The sequence below is a fragment of the Martes martes genome (assembly GCF_963455335.1).
Source record: "Martes martes genome assembly, chromosome: 8".
NCBI classification, from domain to species: Eukaryota; Metazoa; Chordata; class Mammalia; order Carnivora; family Mustelidae; genus Martes; species Martes martes.
Window position 1 is genome coordinate 11,644,496 of NC_137895.1, and position 18,563 is coordinate 11,663,058.

An 18,563-nucleotide genomic window follows, 5' to 3' on the forward strand; every position below is an offset into this window, starting at 1 on the left:
TTTCCCTCCGTCGTTCTGGCCAGACCGGTTGTCCCAGTCAGTAAAACCACGATTCTGCTCTCGCTCCATGTCCTGCACGCCTTCCCCATGAGCACGTCAGGACAGCGGGCCGCTGCCATCCCCACATCTGTTCCTCGGCCACTGCCGTCCCCCGAGTCACTGCAAATGACCCCATTTAAGCTGTCAGCCGTAATGTGCCGTTCTTGGGGCTTCTGAGAAAATGTAACCCATGTGTGTTTGGATTGTAAGAGATGTTCCCAGGGGCTGTGTGCTGTCGCGCCCCCTAGCCCTGGGGCCGGGGTGGGGGGCTGCTCCTCCGCGTCCTGTTTGCGGGTAGGACCCACTTCCACACTCGCTGTGTGGTCAGGATTGTGCAGAGGAACCAGCCCCGGGCCCCCTGTGAGGAGGGGCCGTGGCCATGGGGTCTGAGGGGAGAGCTGGGCGTCGTGCGTGGGGCTGAAGAAGGGCCCAGAGCCAGTTGTCCTGGTAATGATCGCTCAGTTACCGCCTCTCGGTTGAGCAGAGGGACTCGTTCTCTTGGGTTTAATTAAAACTTCTCACCCCTCCCTTCCTTACTCTTTGAAAAATCGCAGCTGCCCAGAAAGTGTCCCACCTCTTGGGTATCAACGTGACGGATTTCACCAGAGGGATCCTCACCCCGCGCATCAAGGTGGGCCGGGACTACGTCCAGAAGGCGCAGACGAAGGAGCAGGTAGGCCCTCTGGCCGGGGGTTCGGGCTGCTTTCCTGGCAGGGTTGCTGCGGTGGCTGGTTCGGGGCCCGCTCTGGGCTACTATTGTGATGGGCACCTTGCCTGGGTCCCTCATTCAGTCCTCCCAGGAGTTCAGGGAATAGGGTGGTGTTTACGCCCAGCGAGAACATGAGAAAACTGGTCCAGGGAGACAGGATGCTGCCCCAGGCCCCTGGCTTAGGAATGGCCTTGGGTACATTGTGCTCCTTTGCATGGAGTCGACACGGGGGTACTGATTGGCGAGAGTGGATGCTTGTCCCGTTCTGGTGTAGAGTGAAGGGGAAACTTGCTGTTCCGTAGCACAACTCATTCTGGTGCCGGGACTGCGGCACCCATCGCCCTCAAAGCCTGTGCCAAGCAGCTGTCTCCCCACAGCCTGCTGTCTCGTGGTGAGAGACAGCAGTGTCTTCCTTCGGCTGTGCCACATGGGCTGGCCTGCCTCCCCTAGGAGCTGGGATCCCACCCCAGCCAGGCCCCTCTGTTGCCACTGGTGATGGGGGGCTCTGAGATGCTGTACCCCACCTCTCAAAAATACTTCAGAGTTCACATTAATGAGTCCTTTTTCCTAGGGGTGTCGTCCCTGGTACCCCACACTGGTGGCTGTGGGCCCGTGGGTGATGCTCGGCAGAGCCGTCCTACCACAGCAAGGAACGTTGTTTTCAAAAGACAACGTGCACAATTACTACCAACTGCATTTCCCTAATAACTAAAGAACCTTTATTTTTTTTCCATTATGAAACGACTGTATGAACGCTTAAGATTCAGAAAAATCTAGATAAAGAAAAAAAAATTGTCACAGTCCTAGTCAGTGACAAGTATTGGGCAGCTTTTTATTTCCTGCAAGGTTTTTTCTTTTCTTTTCTTTTTTTTTAAATTTTATTTTATTTATTTTAAGTAGGCTCCATGCCCAGTGTGGAGCCCAACGCAGGACTTGAACTCATGACCCTGAGATCGAGACCTGAGCTGAGATCAAGAGTTGGATGCTTAACCAACTGAGCCACTCAGGCGCCTCAAGGCTTTTTCTTTCTAAAACTTAGTTGTCACCCTGGCTTTTTTATCGTGGGACTGTTCCAGCATTTGCAGAATAAGAGAGTGTAATGAGCCCCACGTGCCCATTGCACAGATAGCTTCAAGAGTTCCCGACTCCCGGCCAGTCTTGGCTCACCATTAATCTTATTCCCCCACCTCTCACATTTGAAGGAGACCTCATGTGTCTTACCATTTCTTCTGTAGATGCCTCCGTATGTCCCTCTTTATCTTAAAAAGGATTTTGCGAATGTCTGAGTACTTCATGCTGTGTGTGCATTGTCAGGCACCTAAGTTGTTTCAGTTTCAGGTCATTGTAAATAACGCTGCGGTGACCCTACTTGCGCTCGAAGCTTTTCTTCCTATCCTTAGGGCTGTCTCTCTGGGGGACAGCCGCGCAGGTGGAGTGACTGGAGCAAAGGGTTACAAGGTTTAGAGGCTCCTTGCATCTGACATTCTGTCCCCCTGGGCGTGTCCCCTCCCTCCCCCGACCCCAGGCGGACTTTGCCATCGAGGCCTTGGCCAAGGCCACCTACGAGCGAATGTTCCGCTGGCTGGTGCTGCGCATCAACAAGGCTCTGGACAAGACCAAGAGGCAGGGCGCCTCTTTCATCGGCATCCTGGACATCGCTGGCTTCGAGATCTTTGAAGTGAGCTCCCCTCCCGTGCTCTCTGGGCCACCTGCTCCCTGGGCAAGGAGTCTTCTCTCCTCTGGCCCCGTGGCTGTCTGAGTGGGCCAGCTCCTCCCTCGCGTGGAGACAGGACACATCAGCTGGGTGTATTTTAAGCTCCAGCAAGCACCCTCCCCACCCCCACCTGGGCAGTGCTGGTGAGAACGGGACCTTCTGGTGCGTGCACTGGGAGCCTGCACAGGCGGGTGCTTTCTCAGATGGACTCTTCCAGCAACTGTTAATTGAGTGTTGGACAAGACCTTGTGTGTGGCCCTGGAGACTGAGGTCTGGCTGGAAAAGTGACACTTGGGATAGATCAGAGGTTCTCAGCCTCAGGCAGGTTTCAGAGAGAGACCGTGAACTCCGAGGGAGGCGGTGGCAGGGGACTTACCTCCGTTTGTCACTAACATCTCGTTGATGTGATGCCTTTCCTTTCAATTGGGAATTGAGCAGAATTGACAAAGCACAGTTGTCCTAGCAGTGCTCAGGATCTGTCTCTGGGGCGAAGCAGACGCTTTCACACCACAGTGGTTGGTGGAGACGACGTGCTGTCCCTTCACGCTCGTCTTCCTCAGCGTCCTGGGTGTTAGGGAGCCCGAAGCTTGTGCGTGTTAATAAGGAAATACCACGTGTTCGTGTGGCACAGTGTTTTCATAATTAACATTTCCACATAACTGTTTTCCTTTCTCATTAGTCCATCTATTTTATTCACTTTCAAACTCTGTTCTGAGAGAGGCTTTACCAAACTTCTAGAAAGGTCCATGGGCCCCAGGCAGTGAGGAACCCCTGCTCTGGGTTTGATAAGGGAAGGCCGCCTGCCGGTCTGGGCTCCCCCGGGGGCCCGCACCCAGCTGCCTGAGGAGGTCCATCCTGAACTCCCACCCCCGGCCTCGCTGAGGGGCCTCAGCTTCGCGGCGGGAGGGCGGGCACTGGGCTGACGTTGCCCTCTCTCTCTGCAGCTGAACTCGTTCGAGCAGCTGTGCATCAACTACACCAACGAGAAGCTTCAGCAGCTCTTCAACCACACCATGTTCATCCTGGAGCAGGAGGAGTACCAGCGCGAGGGCATCGAGTGGAACTTCATCGACTTCGGCCTCGACCTGCAGCCCTGCATCGACCTCATCGAGAAGCCAGTAAGAGCCAGACCTCTGACCTCAGACCTGGCTTATCACTCGTCCCCTCCAGGGAAGGGGGCCCATGCCCCACCTCCCGCTGCACGTTGACATGGGGTGGAGGCGTTGTGTCTGGCTCCGCTCTGTGTCGGTGCCATCTGCAGGAATAAGCCCGCGGGCTCAGATCTGGTGCCTGGGGGCCTCACCCGGCTGCCGACCGATGGGGGGCTGTGGCTGGTGCCCAAGTATCCTGTCTTCTGTCCCGGGAGACCACCCAGTGTTTACCTGAGGGGTGGGCTCAACAAGCCCCTCTTTGTTTTAGAGAAACAGGCGTGCTTTTATGCCGTAGCATCCTGTCCCAAGGTGCTTCTGCTGCCGCGTGGCCATGGGCAGAGCCATGGTGTTGAATGCTGCTTCCGTTGCAGGTGCTGAATCTGCCCCCACCCCCCTTAGGACTAACTCCGCACCAGAGCTGCCGGCCCCCGGCATTGGCTGTGGGTGGGCAGCAGTAGCTGGAGAGCAGCTGGGGTCGCCTGCTTGTGTTTTAGGTTGGGTAGAATGTGCTCCTTCATGGAACCCGAGCCGTTTCTTGTTCTGGGTTATCTCTCGTTCCCAGAGTCCTGAGCTGCTGGAAATGGGTACAGCTGGAGTTACCCTGACATGCCAGTTGCTGGAGGACCTGGGAGGGACCTTGTGCATTTGGAAGTGTTAAGGCGGGGACAGGGGTTGAAACGATTCCTGAGCCTAACGTCAAGCATTTTACTTTTGTGATGAGTTTTTCTTAAATCAGTTGAGGTTTTCAGTGAGCAGGACCTCATCTGCCTTGGAGTCCACTTAGCCAAGCTCCACAGTGTTTCAGTTTTCCTTGTCAATCCAGCGTGTTGCCAGGGCTCTCGCCACATGGGGTGCATACGCATTACGGGGGGTGGTGTCTCCAAGTGGCTTCAGGGGGGCAGGTGCCTGTAGAGGACAGTGCCCCGGGTGTGCGGGTCATGGCGCATACCTGTCAAACCCACCATGTGATTTCCAGGGCACGGACTCTGATGAATCATCTGGTTAAAGTGTGTCGGCCACAGCCTAGACCTCAGAAGTTTCTTTTTTTTTTTTTTTTTAAAGATTTTATTTATTTATTTGACAGACAGAGACCACCAGTAGGCAGAGAGGCAGTCAGAGAGAGAGGAGGAAGCAGGCCCCCCGCTGAGCAGAGAGCCCGATGCGGGGCTCGATCCCAGGACCCTGAGATCATGACCCGAGCCGAAGCCAGAAGCTTCAACCCACTGAGCCACCCAGGCGCCCCAGAAGTTTCTTTTTAAATTAGAATTTTTTTAAAGTGAGCTCAGTACCCAGTGTGGGGCCTGAACTCATAACCTTGAGGTCAAGAGTCATGTGCCATATCCCCTGAGCCAAATGGGTGCCTCAGACTGGAGTTCCCGAGTTGAGTTCTGCTGATGCTTCCTTTTACCCCCTCTGTGGGGGCAGGTGTCACCACCTTCTGCTGAGACTCTGGGGGTTCTGAACCCTAACCTCTGGCTTCTCGTGAAGGGTAGGGGTGGGGTGGGTCCCCAGGTCGTACTCACCTGTGGGGTGCTGCGTTTTTCCCAGGCAGGGCCCCCTGGCATCCTGGCCCTGCTGGACGAGGAGTGCTGGTTCCCCAAAGCCACCGACAAGAGCTTCGTGGAGAAGGTGGTGCAGGAACAGGGCGGCCACCCGAAGCTCCAGAAGCCCAAGCAGCTGAAGGACAGAGCCGACTTCTGCATCATGCACTATGCCGGCAAGGTGAGGCGAGCTCGCATGGCTGCACCTGCCGGGGGGAGGGGAGAGGAGACGATTCTGTCCACGCCGAGGGGCAGGGCAGCCCTGGGGGCGGCCGGCGGGTCCGTTGTGGCAGGGATTGGCATCTGCGTGGCTCTCCCAGCTCGTGGAGCCCCGTGCTGTGCACCGTAGTACGGGGAGCTCGCAGCCTGCCTGGACAGTGCTCGGACAGGTACTCAGTGGTCTGGTCGTTAGATGCATTTTCTGGGCGTGGAAGGGAGATCTTTGCTACAGACAGATGCTGGAGTTTGAATGAGAGCCTGCCACTCGTCAGTGGTGGGACTGTGGGTCAGTTAATCTCTCCGAGCTGTGGTCGCCTCATCTGGAAAATCAGTAAGCCCCGCTGTGCACAGTTACGTGTGTTCAGTGAGCAGGTGTGGCCTGGTGCTTGGTGCTGCTCGGCCTTCGCATGCCTGGCCTCTCGGGCTGCACCGTCTGCGGTGTCTGTGGCTGTCATGTGCGTTGGGGAATGTTCAGCGGTACTCCTGGCTTCTGCCCACCAGAGGTCACTAGCACTCTCCCTATGTGTGAGCAGAAGGTCTCTAGGCATTGCCACACGTAGGGTGGGCACAGTGGCCCTGGTGGAGAGCCACCGCTGTGAGGGACAGCTCTGTTAATTGCCAAGGCTGCCCAGCCACAAAATGGCAAAACTGCTCTTGTCCCGACCTGAGGAGGGGTGTCCTGAGTGCACAGAGCTCTCTGGACTTTGGATAAAGCTGGTTTCAGCAAGTTCTGTGTTCTTGCTGGAAGCTCCTAACAGGTGCAGCCAGAACATGGGATGAGTTGGGCCAGGCGGGTCTTGAAGCTCTCCCAGCTCTGCTCCCCAGAGGCACCTGGTGCCCGCACCTGGTCCCCGCCTGCTGCTCAGGGTGGGTGGGGGGAGGGCAGCCCGGCCCGGCCTCAGCTGGTCAGCTTCCTGTGGCTGCTGAGGCACAAAGCTTGTGACCCTGAGCCTGCATTCCCCCTCCTGTCTTTGTCAGAAATGCCCGTGTAGAGCCACGCACAGAGCTTTTATCGTAGTGTTATTTATCATGCCCAAACCCAGTCACACCAGAAAGCCCGCCGGTGCGCCTGAATGGTGAACCTGGTCATGTGCACCCACGCCTGGGCTGCAGGCGTGCTGGCTGTGCTGGGCGACCAGGACACGGTCTCGGGGGCTTCGGCGCCTCCCGGGAGGTAGCAGGAAGCCAGCATCACACACCGCACAGTCGATGGGTGCCTGTGGGGGAACCTCTAGACGGGGCGGTAGGGGAGTGCTGGCCCCAGGACAGTGGTCACCTCTGCACCATGCTTTGGGTTCGGAAGAGGGAGGCTGAGGCGGCCTGCGCTGGGTATCTTTCTGGGGTCTTTGCTGTGAAAGTACAGTGGATTTAAGAATGTATTTCAGAAAATAAGAATAATACAAGCTCAGGGAAAACTCAGGCATCCTGAAAAGATAAAGCAAAAATCCTTGCCCTGTAAATTAAAAGAAATATTGTAACATTTGGGTTATGTCCTGCCAAAATTTTTTTTCTTTATACTTACGTTACCAAATAAATAAATAAATAAAGTAAAAAAAGAGTATTGCATTATATTGCCACAACCTAAATTTCTCAGCCAGTCCCCCGCTGCTGGATAATGTGTTGTGGGTAGTTTTCTCGCTGTTGCCCGTCCCACTGCCGAGAACGTCCTGCTGCGCCCTTGCCACCCTCCTCACTCCCTCCTTTCTTGGGGAAGGAAATACCAGGTCGAGGGGTGTTCGCGTTTTTAAACTTCCTCACCCGTGGGGCTGGCTGGCTTCCGGAGCGCCTGTGTCCCCAGAGCAGCCTGTGACCCGGGCCCCTGACTCTCGCAGGTGGACTACAAGGCTGACGAGTGGCTGATGAAGAACATGGACCCGCTGAACGACAACATCGCCACGCTCCTGCACCAGTCCTCCGACAAGTTCGTCTCGGAGCTGTGGAAGGATGGTACGCCCTTTGCCCCCCGCCCCCTGCCTCCCCATGGCCACGGCTGGCCTCGGCTGGCCTCGGCTGCCTGCCTTCGCCACAGTCCTGGGACGAGGGCCGGGCCTGCGCCCGAGGGAGTGCCACCGCGGCCCAGATCCCCTGCACGCGGGTCCCCCATCACGCACCCTTCTGGGGTTCCACCTCTCCGTGGCAGGCCGGTGGCTCTGGAGTTCTTCTTTCTTGCTTCTGTCGGCTCCTCCTCTCCCTCTGCCTGGTTTTGCTTTAACCTCTCTGTTGCAGAACTACAGAGCACTCAGAGGGCCTATTTCTATCAGCGCTTTCCCCTTCTCCACCTAGAACCAGGTGACTGCCCCCCGGGGGGCTGACCCTCGTGTGCGGTGCGACACGCTTCTGCTGAGTGTTCTTGCCCCTTGGCTCTTCCTGCCTGACTGCCCCTGTCCCCGCTCTGCCCCCGACTTGCGGGCAGGCTGTCCACCTCGATCTTGGAAAGGGGGAAAAACCAGCATAAAAATCCATATTCTTCTTAAGAGCTGCCCCCCCTCCAAAGAGGGTGCTGTCTTGCTGCTTGGATGGCTGTGGGCGTCTCAGCATGAGGTTCAGGAGTTGCGTGTCCTGCTGTGTGTGTGTGTGCGCACGCGTAGAGCCTCTGTGCTTTAGTTCAGCGCTCTTGGCAAGGGCCTGCTCCTCCTGGGCCCCGCCTCCAGGGGGCAGGACATGCTCCCCTGAAATGGCCGGTTTCCGTGGGGGCACATTCACCCTTCTTCTGAGCACCCTAAGTGGCCTTCACAAGCCTCCCACTCCCAGGAAGCCTTTGGTAGCTAGTGAGGTGGGCCCTGGGTGCGCGAGGTCCAGAATGCCTCCCGCTTTGATGGACCGGTTTGTGGGTCTGTCCTTGGCCCTGCTGCAGTCTTCAGAGAAATCCTAGAGCTCTGGCCACAGAGGGGTAGGAAACAGACTTTGTCTCAGAGTCCTCAGCTTTCTTTCTTTCTTTTTTTTTTTAAAGATTTTATTTATTTATTTGACAGAGATCACAAGTAGGCAGAGAGGCAGGCGGGGGCGGGGGGGGGCAGGCTCCCTGCTGAGCAGAGAGCCCGATGTGGGGCTCGATCCCAGGACGCTGGGATCATGACCTGATCCAAAGGCAGAGGCTTAACCCACTGAGCTACCCACGTGCCCCAGGAGTCCTTAGCTTTTATATCCAGGAGCAGAAGGCTTCAAACTTAAAGTTGGCTCTTGCTTAAAGTGGACCTCTGGTCACCAGCCGCTTTGGTTGGATTTGCTTGTTCGTTTCCTTTCACTGTGGAGGACGTGGTTCCTTCATTGCTCTGGGCCTGTGCCTCAGTGCCAGCCAAGGGCAGTGTCCCAGGAGGGCGTGTGAGATGATAAAGACCATGAGCTAGGAGACCCTGCAAGACACAAGAGCGGGCAGGGGTCTGCAGACTCCTTGGGACCTCTCAGCTCCTGACACCACGTGCTGCTCTGGGCCCCTAACCTACCTACCTACCTACCTACCTATCTTACTTATTTATTTATAGTTACTATTAAAGATTTTATTTATTCATCAGAGTGAGAGAGAGCACAGGCAGGAGTGGTAGCAGGCAGAGGGGAGCCCTGGGATCATGACCCGAGCTGAAGGCAGACGCTTAACCGGCTGAGCCACCCAGGTGCCCTAGGTCCCCAGTTTAGGGGGCTCTGCACGGGAGGCCCCCAGACAGTGAGGGGATCCTCCAGAGTCCTAAGAACCATGGCAGGTAACCTGGCAGCTCCCACTTTCTAACTCCCAGCCTGTGCCCTTAGGAGAGGTCAGTGTGATTTCAGGGTACGGCTCTTTTGTTATGTCGTTGTTAATGGGATGTGGAACTGCAGGGTCCTGCAGGTCAAGTTTTAACACCTCCCTAGAGCCCGCCCAGTGAAGTGGCCAGGCTCGCTGTCCTGACATCCGGTTGCGGCCCTGTTACATCTCTCTGGGAGCAGGAGCTTGCACGGTGGGCTGAAGATGGGTGATGTGAATGGGGGGTTGTGGGGTTAGCCCGTGGACCGCCCCCCGCAGTGGCTTTGCAGGCTCTCCAAACCCTTTCCTGCCTCCTGTGCACAAAGTCAAGTTTGCTGAACGTTTGGAGTTGACCTTTGCCCTCTGTGTAGATTCTAAGTAGACACGGTCTTGTTCTTCTGTAGCTTCTCCTTCTGTCCGGGTGTCTGTCTGTCTGTCTCTTTCCTGTCCCTCCACCCCCGCACTAGGACCACTGGGCACTCATGTGCTTTTTTTGGGTGGTCTCTGCAGTGGACCGCATCATCGGCCTGGACCAGGTGGCCGGCATGTCGGAGACGGCGCTGCCCGGGGCCTTCAAGACACGGAAGGGCATGTTCCGGACCGTGGGTCAGCTCTACAAGGAGCAGCTGGCCAAGCTGATGGCCACGCTGAGGAACACCAACCCCAATTTCGTCCGCTGCATCATCCCCAACCATGAGAAGAAGGTGCGGGTGCCTGGCCCCATCTGTCCCCCTGAGCAGAAGTGCTCCCCCTGCCTCCCACCCCACACTGAGAGCCCCGGCGAAGGCCCTGTGCGGCTCGGCACAAGGCTCCCTGAGCACATGGGCTACAGTTGCGGTCTTCGGGCTTCTGGGACTCCCACCCCCGGGGGCATTTACCTCCACTATCCCCCCCACCCCCGGACTCCAGAGGAGCCTGCCCTGCCTCCTTCCATTGACGCCAGGCGCTGACGCGAGACCACCCGTGTCTGTCTCTTCCAGGCTGGCAAGCTGGATCCCCACTTGGTGCTGGACCAGCTGCGCTGCAACGGGGTCCTGGAGGGCATCCGGATCTGCCGCCAGGGCTTCCCCAACAGGGTGGTCTTCCAGGAGTTCCGGCAACGGTGAGCCAGAGCCGGGAGCCTGTCCTTCCCGCGGCGGGCCACGTGGGCGAGGGAGCGGTTGGTTGCCTCATTCCTGTGGAGCTGGGGTCTGGTCGGCTCCTCCCGTTCCTTCTCTGTGCCACCCTCTGTATGACAAGGGGTCTCCCCGTCTTGTTACCTTGCTGGCTGTCACTGCTCGTGACGGGGGGTCCTGGCACTGCTCACTACTGCCCAGGGATCTTGCAGGAGAAATTAAAGAGGAGTGAGCCAAAGACGGGGGTGTTCAGGGAACTTTGTGGAAGTGGAGGTCTCAGAGCACTGTGGCTTCCTGCTGTGTGCGCAGAGCGGGACATCGATGACACGGTCCTGTGTGCCTAATGACTATGCTCGGTGCCAGTTGCTGGCCCGATGCGGCCCTCTCTGTTTCTGGGATTGTCCCACTTGTTAAAGGCCCCTGCCGCACCCCGGGGGAAGGGGGACAGATGTGGACCCTGGGCCATTGGCAGTTGGTGAGCCCAACCTAAAGCTTGCCCTCGAGTGACCGAAATAGCTCATTGTGAGTTTCTGGAACACCTGAAGGCTGTCTGTGTCACTCAGCCTAAGGAAAGAGCAGGGTGGCATTTGCCGAATGTCTTCCTTCCTTGGGAGACTCGTGAAGGGAGTCCCCATGTGTGCTGTCCTGTAGGGATGGTCCTCCCTCCCGTGCTTCCCAGGCCACGTGGAGTCCAATTGAGGGGTGGACTGACTGGGCTTCTTCTTCCTCAGATACGAGATCCTCACACCGAATTCCATTCCAAAGGGCTTCATGGACGGGAAACAGGCCTGTGTGCTCATGGTGAGTAGAGCTGCTGTCTCTGCTTCCTGCTGGGGCGGCGGGGTGGGGTGGGTGTGCATGTGCATGGCCTGTGCCTGCGAGCCTGGACCCGGCCCTTTTCACTGGATGACAGCTGCACTTTGTTGTCCTGTGCTGACGCAGTCCTGATTCTGCCGGGGCCTCTTGGTGGCCCTGTTGGCCCTGGGATGGTCAGGGATGGCGTGCGGGACTGGGCAATGTGGAGACTAATGCTGCGGTCACTGCCGTGACCGTGACCGTGACTCTGGTGGGAGCCGGTCCCTTCCTTTGGGGCCCAGTCTCGTGCTTTCTTGCTCGTGTCTCCTCGGATCGTCACACCAGCATGGGTGGCAAGGGAAGCCCCCCAGCAAGGCAGCCGGCCCGGGGCACGGCTACAAGCCTCCGCAGTGCGTGCTTCTGGACATTTCCTCTCAGCCCCCCGAGCAGTGCCTGCTGTGCACCCTGGGGACTCAGTGGCGGAGCTGGGGCTGGATGCCCTCTGTTCTGTGTCCTACTGTATTGGTGTTGTGTTGTTCTTCAGGCGTCCAGGGTGGGCTGCCCCTGCCTCCTGTTGTCTTTCCTCTTCGTTCTTTCCAAAGAGGAGAGAGAATGGGGTGGGAGTTGTCAGAAGAGGGAAGGAGGAGGTAGACACCTCTGTGGGAAGCTCAGCATTAGGTGATAGGGAGAGGGGACGGGAGGGAGAACGCTCCCTGCTGTGCAGCGCCACCAGCTGGTGGGACCTGGGGCCTGCCGGGGAGGGCGCGTGGGCCAGCCTTTGTCCAGGCTTTCCATGCTAGGGGTGGGGCAGGGAGGGAAGATTCCTGTGGTGGCTCCACCCGCAGTGTCCTTCCCTGCTCCTCCCAGGGCCTCTCCGGGACAATTGGGGCCATTTGCCCCCCCCCCCCAAAAGCTAGTTAGGATCCTACTTCTCCCATCCCAAGCTCTGCCATTTTCAGATTGTATTCTCAGTCCTTGTCTCCCAGGCAGACAGGCAGACAGATAGACCCTTGCCTCGGTGGGTTAACAAGAGAGCCCTGTACTATACCCAGACCACTCAGTGATGGTAACGGGCATTCATTCTGCTCTGTCCGCAGCACGTGTGGCCCTGTATTGAACTCAGCTCTCCTGTTAAGATCTCACAGCCGTGCTGGGGATGAGGCACTATTATTTGCTTTATTTCTTCACTCTTGTCCTAATTAAAGAAAGTATTGTTTCCATTTTCCAGCTGAGGAAGCATGGGCTCCTAGAGGTTAAAGCCCCAGGTCCTCTAATTAGTGTTTGGTCCAGGGTGTGTCCTGGTCTTGGAGATGGTGATGATGCCGCTCAGCCACCTCTGGTTCAAGGGTGGCCCGGCTGGGCACTGGTAGCCCGTGGTGGCAGTGCACGGAGGCGGGAGGCGGAAGGACCTTTTGGTCCCTTTGATGTCAAGGTTCTGTGTTTTTCCGCTGTCTGGTGCGTCACCCTGCCCTGTGCAGGAAGCCACCTGCCCCTCTTCCCGGCATCCTCTGAGCCCCACTTTCTCTGGCTCCGGGGGACAGGCTGTCCAGCAGAGAAGCGGCCACTGGTGGAAAGCCCCGCTGGGACGGCCTGCTGGCTCCAGCGTTGCTCTGAGGGCCCCGTGGTGGCACGTGGTGAACGGCCTGCTCTGCTCCCCTCTAGATCAAAGCCTTGGAGCTGGACAGCAATCTGTACCGCATTGGCCAGAGCAAGGTCTTCTTCCGGGCCGGCGTGCTGGCCCACCTGGAGGAGGAGCGGGACCTGAAGATCACGGACGTCATCATCGGCTTCCAGGCCTGCTGCAGGGGCTACCTGGCCAGGAAGTGAGTTCTCGGAGGGGCCTGCCTCCACCCGGCCTGCCCGTGCTCCGGCTTCCCGGCTTTCCTGCCGCACAGGGGCACGGATGCCGGCCAGGGCTAGAGCTCTGTGCCCCCTGCTTTCTGGATTTATGCCTGAGGTTTAAAGTGACCGGCTGGGAAGGGGCGGCTCTGGGCCTGATTTGCCTGCCCCAAAGTTGTGCTTAGCAGTATTCCTCACCGTGTCCCTTGTGGGGATGATGTCCAGAGGGTGGCTGTCCCGAGTCCCTTGTGCTCCCAGTACAGGAGACCGTCCTCCAGTCTGGAGCTTCTCCTCGGGGAGTAGGGCTCACCTGCTGCGGGACAGTGGCTGTGGCAGCTGCACACTGGGCTTCCGAACCCCTGTGTCTGTGCTTGTGGGTGTGTGTTTCAGTGTAAGCTGGGAGCCCTGGGGGACAGAACATAGCTTTGTGGTGTTCAGACAAACGGAGCCCTCATGTATCCCAGAGCCCCCCAAGTTGACACGTTAAGCCCCCCTTTGCAGGACATCAACTGTTACTTTTTCTTTCTTTCTTTCTTTTTTTTTTTTTTAAAGATTTTATTTATTTATTTGTGAGAGAGAGCGAGAGAGCGAAAGAGTGAGCACAGGCAGGCGGAATGGCAGGCAGAGGCAGAGGGAGAAGCAGGCTTCCCCGCCAAGCAAGGAGCCTGATGTGGGACTCGATCCCAAGACGCTGGGATCATGACCTGAGCCGAAGGCAGCCGCTTAACCAACTGAGCCACCCAGGCGTCCCCATCAGCTTTTATTTTCCACCAAACGACCCCACTGGAGGGTGGCAGGGGGCTGGGAAGCTGCAGTCTGTCTACTGAATGACCAGCAGCCCCGCTGGACACAGAACTAGTTAGCCACAAGGGACTTTCACCCCGTGAACGTATTTGTCCCTTGGTGATGGACAAAGGCTTGGTGACCTGGGTCCTTGTCACCTTCTGTGGGCTCAGCCACAGGACTTACCCCCAAGGCCAGGCTCCTTCCCTGCACTTGTGCCTTGAGGCATCTCAGGTGGGGAAGGGTTGGCTCCCCCGTCTGCTGGAGCCGTGTGGTCTCCTGCCCTGACGGGATCCCTCTCCCCAGGGCCTTTGCCAAGCGGCAGCAGCAGCTGACGGCCATGAAGGTCCTGCAGAGGAACTGTGCCGCTTACCTCAAGCTGCGGAACTGGCAGTGGTGGCGGCTCTTCACTAAGGTGGGTTCCCCATGGGCTTTCCTCGCCACTGCCCCCGCCAGCGCTCTGCGGGCCTCTGTCGCCTCCTGCTGGCCTCTGTGCAGGACTTGGGGCCCAGGGAGTGGCTCGTAGCCCTGGCCTGCCGCCCCCCCCCCCCCGCCCCGCCTGCTGGCATGAGCCTGGGCTGGTCCTGCCCTGCGGGGTCTGGAGCATGTGCGCTGTGGCACATGTGCAGCGTGGACGGCCTGGGTGCTGGGGCCGTGTGTGCTGGGGGCGCTGTCCTCCCAAGCAGCCACAGGGCCGTGGGTCAGAACCTGCTCCCAGCTGGACAGGCCTTCCCCTCCCTAGCCTCCCCCCCTCCCCCAAAATCTCTTCATCAGGAACATAGTTCAGGCTGTTTTCGATTGTAATAGATAATTTGTGGGTGTTGTGAAAAGTTAGACTGACACAGCGTAGAGAAGCAGACAAACGTTCACACGTGATCCCTTCAGCCCCGAGCCAGTGTCTGTGCCGGGCAGACGTTTGCATGTTTATTCCTGCTGTCTTTTTTACTCTTTAAGTCTCTGCTCTGCAAACCATACGCAGTCTTACCTAGCTGAGCTCTGACTTGTGTAACCAGGCTTGTGTTGTGTGTTTGCCATTTAGGATTCATTCATGAGCATCATTTTTTAAAAGTCAGCGTCTTGTTCCCTGGAGACACGTCTTGTTTTATCTGGCCACTTTCCCCGTTGTGTGTGTTTCTCTCCTTCCTAGTTTTTCACCCTGTGAACACGCTGTCCACATCTTTGTGCACACACGGGTGGTTTCCCTGACCTGTACTTAGCGGGGTCGGAGGCCCCAGGCATCCAGCACTGAATCCATCTCCAGGAAGATGGCCTGTGTTGGTACCTCCCTCCGGCAGTGGGTCCGTTTGGCCATCCCTCTAGGGAGCTTGCCCCTCGAGCCTGCTCCTCTGCAGGTGAGAGCCTGAATAGGCATCCTTAGCCAAGCGCCTCTGCCTCCATCTCTCCCAGGTCAAGCCGCTGCTGCAGGTGAGCCGGCAGGAGGAGGAGATGATGGCCAAGGAGGAGGAGCTGGTGAAGGTCCGGGAGAAGCAGCTGGCCGCGGAGAACAGGCTCACAGAGATGGAGACCCTCCAGTCCCAGGTAGGTGTCTGCAAGCTCTGGCCGGTTGTTGGGGCAGCCGCTCCCAGTGCTGCCACCTGCTGGTCAGCAGGAGGCGGGGCGTGTTGGGAGTTGCCGCAGAGGTTTTGCTGTTCCTGTAAACAGACCCCACTGGGGGTTCTGTGATGTAGGGAGGCGCCTGGTGGGACAGAGAGCTCCTGAGTGTTGGGTAAACCTCTCTGAGTCTGTTTCCCGGGGATGGTGGTGCATGGCTCACGGAGTAGTGGCGAAGGATCTGGAACACGATGTTTGGGAAGTGCCTGGGAGCCTCGGCAGCCTCAACGGGAACTGTTCTAGTGGGCGAGGAAGCCTGAGCGCCAGGACCTCCGAGCTGCCTGGGCTCACGTGGACCCCATGCTCTTTGCAGCTCATGGCGGAGAAGCTGCAGTTGCAGGAGCAGCTCCAGGCAGAAACGGAGCTGTGTGCCGAGGCCGAGGAGCTCCGGGCCCGCCTGACTGCCAAGAAGCAGGAGCTCGAAGAGATCTGCCATGACCTGGAGGCCAGGGTGGAGGAGGAGGAGGAGCGCTGCCAGCACCTGCAGGCCGAGAAGAAGAAGATGCAGCAGAACATCCAGGTCAGCCCCCTTCCTCCTCCCAAGAAGACGTAGTGCTGGCCGCAGGACACAGGGTGGAGGGGATGGGGCGCAGTGCCCTGGGAGGCAGAGAGGAGGCCGCAGTCGCCGGGCCTGTGGGAGGCCGCTCTTTGGAGAGCTCCTCTCCGCAGGCAGGGAATCCTCACGGGCGTCAGACACGGGGGATCCCAGGCGGTATGATTTCATACCCTCAGTCCTCACTGCGGTCCGCCCAAGGAGCCAGGGCGATTGGCTCTGCCTTTGGCTCATGCTGCTGGTGGGCAGCTGGCTCGGGGAGGCACCTCAGAAGCAGCGAGCACACTGTTGGGCCGGGCTCCCTTGTCGGTGTACCCTAGTTGTGAAGATGGAAGCCTGCTAGTGGGGATTGGGCGGGTCCGTGTGGTCTGCTACCTCCTCACAGTCTCCCCGGCCCCTCGGTAGGAACTGGAGGAACAGTTGGAGGAGGAGGAGAGCGCCCGCCAGAAGCTGCAGCTGGAGAAGGTGACCACCGAGGCCAAGCTGAAGAAGCTGGAGGAAGACCAGATCATCATGGAAGACCAGAACTGCAAGCTGGCCAAGGTGAGGCCCGGGGAGCCCAGCCACACGGGGGGCAGAGGTGGGGCTTGCGTCTGGGCGCAGGCTAGGCTCCGGGATCCGGGTGCACCTGCCTCCCTCCCTCTCCTGCAGCCACAGTGTCTGGCGGTCACGGCCCCTCCTGCATGTCTGTGGCCTCTGCGTGCCAGCGTCCTACTCAGTGGGGTGTTTCTCACTGAGTGGGGCCCAAGGGCAAGGTTTGGCATATCTTCTCGGTAAAGCTTTCTGTTAGCTTTCAAGATGCGAGACTTGTAGCTGAGCCATCTGTCCCCGGAGGGGCTTCAGGCACTGCGGTGTCTCAGTGTGGAGGCGTGGGTGCCCTCCACCAGCTGTCCGCAGTGTAGTGGCTGTTTCTCTTAGAGCCAAGTCGGGTCCCCATTGGAGTCCCATCCAGTGAGCAGATAAAGCCCACAGTCGAGTCAGTTGAAAGGGTCAGAAGGCCGCCCCCAAGCCCAAGTGTGGGGCCGGGGTGGACGTGGCAAGACGCCAGCCCGTGGACTCTGTGACACGAGGCTCCGACACCTGGGCTGGGGGGCTGGTGTTCAGTTAGTACCGGGCCTGAGAGGTCAGCCTGGTTGGGGACTTGCTAAGATTAGGACTCCAGTGGTAGCCACGCGGCAGAAGGTGGGGGGAGTAGCCGGGGTGCTTTGGGGGCATGAGAAAGGCGGAGGTCACAGCCCACGCAGTGGGCAGGGGCCGGGCACAGAGTGGTAGAGTCATTGTGTCTGAAGCCCCTTCACAATTCTGGCTGCCACCTGTGTGCCTTTCTTACCTGACCCCAAAGGGTGACGCAGGTCCAGGAAGGCCTTAGGCACCCCCATTTATAGACCCTAAGGAAACCCACCCAGCTGATTGAGGGCTGCCAGTGACTTTTCTTCTTTATAAGATTTATTTATCTGAGAGAGACCATGAGGGGCAGAGGGAGAGCATCTCCGGCAGACTCCCTGCTGATCGTAGAGCCTGACCTGGGGCTTGATTTCAGGACCTCAAATCATGACCTGAGCCGAAATCAAGAATCCGTCACTTAACCACCTGTGCTGCCCAGGTGCCAGCTGGTGACCTTTCAGGATTACCCTTTGATCTAGAAAATCCTAGTGAATCAAGCATTTGAGTCCTCCCCTTGGTTCAGTCCAAAATTTCGGGGCAAGTTATACTTTGAAGAGTGCTGAAATGTTCTATGCTCAACTAACTTTACTCTCTGACCTACCTCACCCCTCAGGAGAAGAAGCTTCTGGAAGACAGAATAGCCGAGTTTACCACCAACCTCATGGAAGAGGAGGAGAAATCGAAGAGCCTCGCCAAGCTGAAGAACAAGCACGAGGCGATGATCACCGACCTGGAGGGTAAGAGGGCAGCGGGCAGGGACTGAGGTGCCCCCGCTGCGGGCTCCATCTGGGCCTCGCTGCCGGGAGCAGGAGCACTGGACTGGTCTCGTGTTTACTGCGTGCAGGCAGGCTCATAGTTGCAGCCCCTAACGACTGCCCTGAAAACCTCAGGGACAGCTCTGGTCCCTGTGGGAGTCTGGGCCTCTGGGCACTGGCTGGACTGGGGACGGATGTTCCCCCACGTGAGGGGCTCTCGGAACACTTCGGCATTTCTCTCCTGTTGTGTGCCCTGAGTTGCACAAGATTGACTTCCTGAGAGGTCCTAAGTCTGACCCCAGCTTTGCTGCTTACCCGCTGTGTCACCTTGCAGCTCTCCCGTAATCTCCGTGGGCTTCAGTTTCTCTTCCCTCCAAGGGGGCGCAGTGAATGGGCATCCACAGGGACCACACTAAATCATATGTACAGGCACACCATGCGGGGCTGGGCTGGACAGATGCCACGAGAGGCCATTGCTTGGCTCAGGGCAGGTGACCAGTTGTGCCTTCGTCTCCCTGTCTTGTGGGAGGACGACGGGGTAAACACAGGTCTCTGTCTTTTGAGACGTGTAGATAGTGAAGGGACGGGGAGAGGAGATCACTGTGGAGACTCCGAGCTCACGCCAAAAACCACCGCTCCATCAGCAGAGACTCGGGGCAGCCCTGCGTGCCCAGGGCACTAGACGCGTAGGGCCCAGACTGTCCAGACTGAGCACCAGGAGGGTTTTCCTAGTCCCTCCTGCCCCCTTCATGTTTGTAGGGGATGAGGTGAGTCAGGCCGGCAAGGGGAAGCAAGGTTCTGGAGGGGGTCTCTGCCCAGGGACTCCCTCCCTCATCCAGGTCTAGGAGGGCAGAGCC

General features: G+C 58.1%; 1 protein-coding gene across 1 annotated transcript in view; it reads left to right on the forward strand.

The window, feature by feature from the left end:
- Positions 1-18,563, forward strand: part of MYH9 (myosin heavy chain 9) — a 90,718-nt gene that overhangs the window by 57,568 nt on the left and 14,587 nt on the right. The window contains exons 11-24 of the mRNA XM_080811686.1: positions 594-712; positions 2,274-2,426; positions 3,407-3,580; positions 5,162-5,335; positions 7,206-7,320; positions 9,602-9,795; positions 10,072-10,193; positions 10,938-11,007; positions 12,664-12,824; positions 13,930-14,038; positions 15,031-15,162; positions 15,548-15,754; positions 16,193-16,330; positions 17,565-17,688. Coding sequence (XP_080667812.1) covers positions 594-712; positions 2,274-2,426; positions 3,407-3,580; positions 5,162-5,335; positions 7,206-7,320; positions 9,602-9,795; positions 10,072-10,193; positions 10,938-11,007; positions 12,664-12,824; positions 13,930-14,038; positions 15,031-15,162; positions 15,548-15,754; positions 16,193-16,330; positions 17,565-17,688 — 1,992 coding nt within the window. The remainder of the gene's footprint in view (positions 1-593; positions 713-2,273; positions 2,427-3,406; positions 3,581-5,161; positions 5,336-7,205; positions 7,321-9,601; positions 9,796-10,071; positions 10,194-10,937; positions 11,008-12,663; positions 12,825-13,929; positions 14,039-15,030; positions 15,163-15,547; positions 15,755-16,192; positions 16,331-17,564; positions 17,689-18,563) is intronic.